This window comes from Ipomoea nil, unplaced genomic scaffold (assembly GCF_001879475.1).
Source record: "Ipomoea nil cultivar Tokyo-kokei standard unplaced genomic scaffold, Asagao_1.1 scaffold1407, whole genome shotgun sequence".
Classification (NCBI taxonomy): Eukaryota; Viridiplantae; Streptophyta; class Magnoliopsida; order Solanales; family Convolvulaceae; genus Ipomoea; species Ipomoea nil.
The window spans coordinates 2242376-2247793 of NW_017617835.1; the positions used below are offsets into that span (position 1 = coordinate 2242376).

General features: G+C 34.3%; 1 protein-coding gene across 1 annotated transcript; it reads left to right on the forward strand.

Moving 5' to 3' along the window:
- The first annotated feature begins 2246 nt into the window (after window positions 1-2246).
- LOC109186289 (ethylene-responsive transcription factor TINY-like) lies at window positions 2247-3316 on the forward strand. The gene has a single exon (XM_019336212.1). It carries the CDS (start codon window positions 2328-2330, stop codon window positions 3018-3020), a length of 693 nt encoding a protein of 230 aa, XP_019191757.1. The 5' UTR covers window positions 2247-2327; the 3' UTR covers window positions 3021-3316.
- The last annotated feature ends 2102 nt before the right edge of the window (window positions 3317-5418 follow it).

The following is a 5418-nucleotide window of genomic DNA, read 5'->3' on the forward strand; positions in this document are numbered from 1 at the left end:
TGAAAACTGTCGGATGAGTAAGTTTACATCTTAATAACCTATATATATATAGAATAAGGGCAAAAAATGTATGCATATTAAATTATGAAATGTGTGTACAATTTCTAGGCAATATATACAGGTCATGACTCATGAGTTCATATATCGATGGAATAGAGCTATGTTATCTTACCATCACATCATTCAAGGATTTAATTAAATTTTCTTTTAAAAAAAGTTATTTGACCAAATTAGCAAATTTATGGCTTTTTTAGCGGGTAAATTTAGTTGAAGGCTGAAAATATATTATTTATAAGTTAAAAGTTATTTTGTTAGCTAGTTGCGATTAAAAATGTTTGGTAGATTAATTGTTGAGAACGTTAGTAAATGTATAAGACAAAAACAAACATCTTTATAACATTTATATATATTCACTTAAGCTGTGAATTGCTCTAATCACTTAAGAGTGATGAGTGAGTGAAATATATACTTATTACTCAATATATCTACAGACTCACACGCTTTAATGAGCATCGACAAAACATGAAAATCTAAAATTTCTGAACTATTAATGGACAAACATAATCAGAAAATGAGTTTCATATTTAAGATATCAATAAATTTTTTGTTGAAACACTTTATCCCCATTATCAGAGTTCGACCCATTTAAAATTGTAATGGAAATGTCATCACACTACATAATAGTTGATAATATATTAAAAAACATTTTTATGTATTATTTTATATTTATTATCAACGTAAATGAATCACGTCACCTCTACAAAATTAGAAAATGGACAGATGAAAATGACTTGTTTACCTAGAGTAGCAAGTTACCAATTTCAAAATTAATTTTTTAAAATAACTTTTAATAAATAAATAATTAAAATATTAATAAATAAATAAATTTTAAATTAAAAAAAAAAAAAAAAAAACTGCCGGCCGGAGACGCGGACGTCCTTCGTCTCCATGGCCAGGGAGACGAAGGGACCGTCCCTTCGTCTCCCTGGCCATGGAGACGAAGGTCTTTGTCTCCATGGCTGGAGACGGAGGTCCGTCTCCGGCCACGGAGACGTAGCCGGCCGGAGACGATTCGTCTCCGGCCGGAAGTTTCTGTTTTTTTTTTTTTTTTTTTTATAATAATAATTTAATTATTTATTTATTAAAAATTATTTTAAAAAATTAATTTTGAAATTGGTAACTTACTACTCTAGGTAAACAAGTTATTTTGGGCTAAATTGCATATTTTTGTGTTGTTCAATGGCTTAATTGCATTTTTTTGAGTTCAATGGCCTAATTGCACTTTGGTGTGCAGTTGAGTGACCTATTTGACCCTTATTCCTTTTCTCTTTTTTATTTATATGTTTTTGCTCAGAAATTATTAATTTATTAATTGTATTATTACCATTTACCAACAATATTATAAAACCTACTATGTATGTAAATCTTAATTACATACCGTGGGGGTACTATACACGGCTGGGCGTCGGCTGCGATAGTTCAGTTTGTACCCCCCCCCCCCCCCTCCTACCCCCTACGCAAGCCCTTAACCCTAAGGTCAAATTTTGTGACAAAAGCCTCTTTTTTTTTTTTTTTTTTTTTTTTTTTTTCTCAAATAACATTCTAATTTAGATCAGATTTCATTTGAATTGCCAATTACAGATTAGCTCTTATTCAGACAAAATTTATGCACCCTTCAGGGGTGTGCACACAAGATAAATCAATTTAGATTACTTATAATTGACAAAATCAAATCAAAATGACTAATAGAACGAAGAATGGTTATACAATGTTTTTTTTTCACAAGTTTTTTTCAAAGTTTTAGTGTTAAATATAATATAATGTTAGATAAAATATACTCCGTATCATTTAATTTGATATAAGAACTTTGGCCCGCATAGGCAGCTCAATTGGACACATGAGTGAATTTTGTGAACAATGATAGTGATTGAATCTCACTAACGACAGTGTTAGAGCAATCTCTTAAAGTGGAGGGTGTTTCTTGTGCACAGTAAGCAAGTGTCATTATTTACTTCCTTTCAGATGTTCTGACGGACCGGGACGTGGGACCCTTGTGAAAAAGTGGAAAAAGTATAGTGTGGGATGGTGTCACTATGCTCTCTATGACTCTATCATTCGCTCTGTCCCCAGCTGTGTAAAATATATATATATACACCCACACGCACACACGTAAACCACACAGTAATCAACACTTAGCGAAAACTGAGAAATAGAGTTTACTTTGATGAAAACTGTACTGTACCTCTTTGGGATCATTATATTTACAGGTAAATAATAAGGTATATATATAGAGCTATATATAGTAGCTTAGCTTCTAAGTTGTAACAATGGCGGAAGCATCGTACTCGGGAACTGAGTTAACTGGCAGCAGCAATAATAACTCATCATGCACAGCGTTATTATCTCCGGCTGCTACTCAAACCTCAACCCCGAATAGCCACCGAAAACGGCGCAGGGAAGACGGCAACAACGATAACGGCGTGGCGTCGTCGTCGTACGTTGGAGTGAGAATGCGGGCTTGGGGGAAATGGGTGTCGGAAATCCGGGAGCCCAAGAAGAAGTCTCGGATCTGGCTCGGCACTTTCGCCACCGCCGAGATGGCCGCCCGGGCCCACGACGTCGCCGCCGTCGCTGTTAAGGGCGACGCCGCCAACCTCAACTTCCCCGAACTGGCGGGGCTGTTGCCCCGTCCCGCCTCCTGCTCCCCGCAAGACGTCCGAGCCGCCGCCATTAAAGCCGCCCGCATGGACCACCTCCTCAGCCGCGACCCGGAGCCTGCTTCTTCTTCTTCTTCTTCGTCGTCGATCATCACTGCGGCGGAGACAGCAGCCTCGCCGAGCCAGGACGAGCTGGGAGAGATTGTGGAGCTGCCGGAGCTGGCGGCGGACACTAGCTACGACTTCGTCTTCCCCGACTGGGACGGCTGGGACCCGTGGCCGTGCAGCGGCGAATATTACGGCGAAATCGTGTTCGACACTCTTCTTTCTGGCGACTTCGGAAACTTTCTGTGGCAGCACTGAAAGAATCCCAGAATCAAATGGCGTGTCTGCAAATTTTCTCAAGGACCTTTTCTCTAATTCTCGAAACTTTTGGGGCTTAAATTCAAACTCTATCTTTTCTCCGTACCTATTCTCAAAGCATTAGCCTGCAGCTTGGGTTGGCAATATACCTTTCTTCCATCCCAAGAACTTGTTACCAGTAGCATCACGTTACTGTCTATTTTTAGTTTTTCCGGTTAAATTTTGTAATTGAGGATTAAATTTGTGACTTCTTATATAAGTCAATATTACTGTATGTAACATTTTGTCATCGTGTTATAAGTACGCTTTTAAGGTTTGTTAAATGACAAATTACCAAACAGTTCAAGTGTATAATGATATGATGTTGTGGCATCAGTGGAACATAATCATTCAGATTCTAATTATTTAGTTGGAGTTGAACATAATGGTCGGATGGTTGAAAGTTGATTGAAAGATGTTGACTATAACACAAATAAGATTATACATATTTATAAGGGAATAAAGGATTTGGTGAAGTTATTATTTTATTAAAGCCTAAAGATCAGAGATGTGGATGAGAACTTATCACATGAATTAATTCATTAGTTTAATAGGACACTGGACACAAACCCCTCAAATTTAAGGTGCTGATCTCTCGACTAGAATTGTATTGGGCGGTTGGTATGATTTCAATCTTTCAACGCCAATTCAGATTCAACTTATGATAGCACAAAAATTCTTAAAAGTGTGTTTTAGAAATGTTTGTAAATTCATATTGGGTGTTGGTAAATAGATGTTATGATTGAATTAGTTGGTTTGATTAGTTGAAAGTATTAGTTGATTGTAGAAAAGTATTTGGTAAATTAGCTCTTAATTGATAGCTGATTACATGCAAAATGATTTTCTAAAAAAAAAAAAACTAATCGAAAAAACTGCTTTGAGCAATTTTTTTAATTTTAGAAATTTGAAGCAATGGATCACCGAACTGTTACAAAAAAACTAATTAATCAAATACTCGTATTATTGTTTAATCAAATCAAACAACTAATAGGGTCAAATAAGTCAAAATTGGTTGATAAGCTAGTTACGTTACCAAACCGGGCCATTATTTATTTAGTAGGTTATCGGTTGATACTTAGCTAATATGTAATTGAATGATGTATTCCTTATCAACTAAATGATATAATATACGTTATGTTTGGCAAACCTAGCTGAAAGCTGAAAAGTTATAAGCTTGAATCTGAAAACTGATGATCGGTTAACTAGCTTATTATGCTTAAAAGTCTTTGGTAAAATTAGCTTTTTGATAAGCTGATAAATGTGAAAAGACTAAAAAGGACATTTTCATAAAATTTAAATGATGTGATTATTATATTGTTTTTATATTATTAAATATATGAGATATATTTAATTTATATAAAAAAAAGTTTTTGTTTTTATAATATATATGAGATATATATTAAATTAAAACAAAAGAAAAAACGTTTTTAATTAGTAAGGGTAAAGGATGCCATTTATTTATAAATGGACTATTGGAGTTACAATTTTAAGGAGTTGCGGGGTGATGAAGAATTGCCAAAGAGGATGAATAAAAATATAGGAGAAGTGAAAAAGTCAAAATGATTTTAATTGAAAATGGTAAAAGATGTCATTTATTTAAAATAATAAGGATAAAAATGGAAACAAATTAGTAAGCTCCTAGCTTATTTTTGAAACGCTACCCAATGTAGCTTTTCAAAATAAGCTCTTATTTTAAGCAACTAGCTTATTTGAGGAATATTACCAAACAGAGCTTATAGCTTATTGGTAGCTTAAATAATGTACTTTATGTATTAGAATAATGTATTTTATTAATTAAAATAATGTACTTTATGTGCTTTTGGATCGTGGTCCACGCAATAATGATTGAAACTATTGTCACCCACTCCTAAGAAAAATACTTCATAATTTCCAAAAATCTACTTCCAACTTTTACTTTGACTTGTGTTCACATTTGCTTGAACGAAAAAAAAATGGATGAATATTATAATCTCCTATTAAATTAAGCAATCAAATTGTGTCATATCATAACGAGAAAGTAGAAATGAGAGTCCATGTAAAATTCCTCTATTCCTAACGTACTCTTTGGTCTATTCAAGACAGTGCTAGGAATTGGATATGGACCAACTAGAGAGCAACAATTTTGGACTCTCTCCCACTATATATGTTTAACTTATTATATCATTCAGAGTTGGTTTGCTTCAACTAATAAGCTCGGCCATCGAATTTTAATTAATAGTCATATCAACTTACATAAACTACTCATATCACAAATTAACAAGTACTAATAATTTCACGTCACAAAGGACGCTAATAATTCAAAATCACGATACTGATACTTGAACTAACTCTTTGCGGCTAAGTACTTGGATTCGATCAC

Coding starts and splice junctions, on each gene's coding strand:
- LOC109186289 (XM_019336212.1), top strand. CDS start 2,328: ATGGCGGAAGCATCGTACTCGGGAACTGAGTTAACTGGCAGCAGCAAT.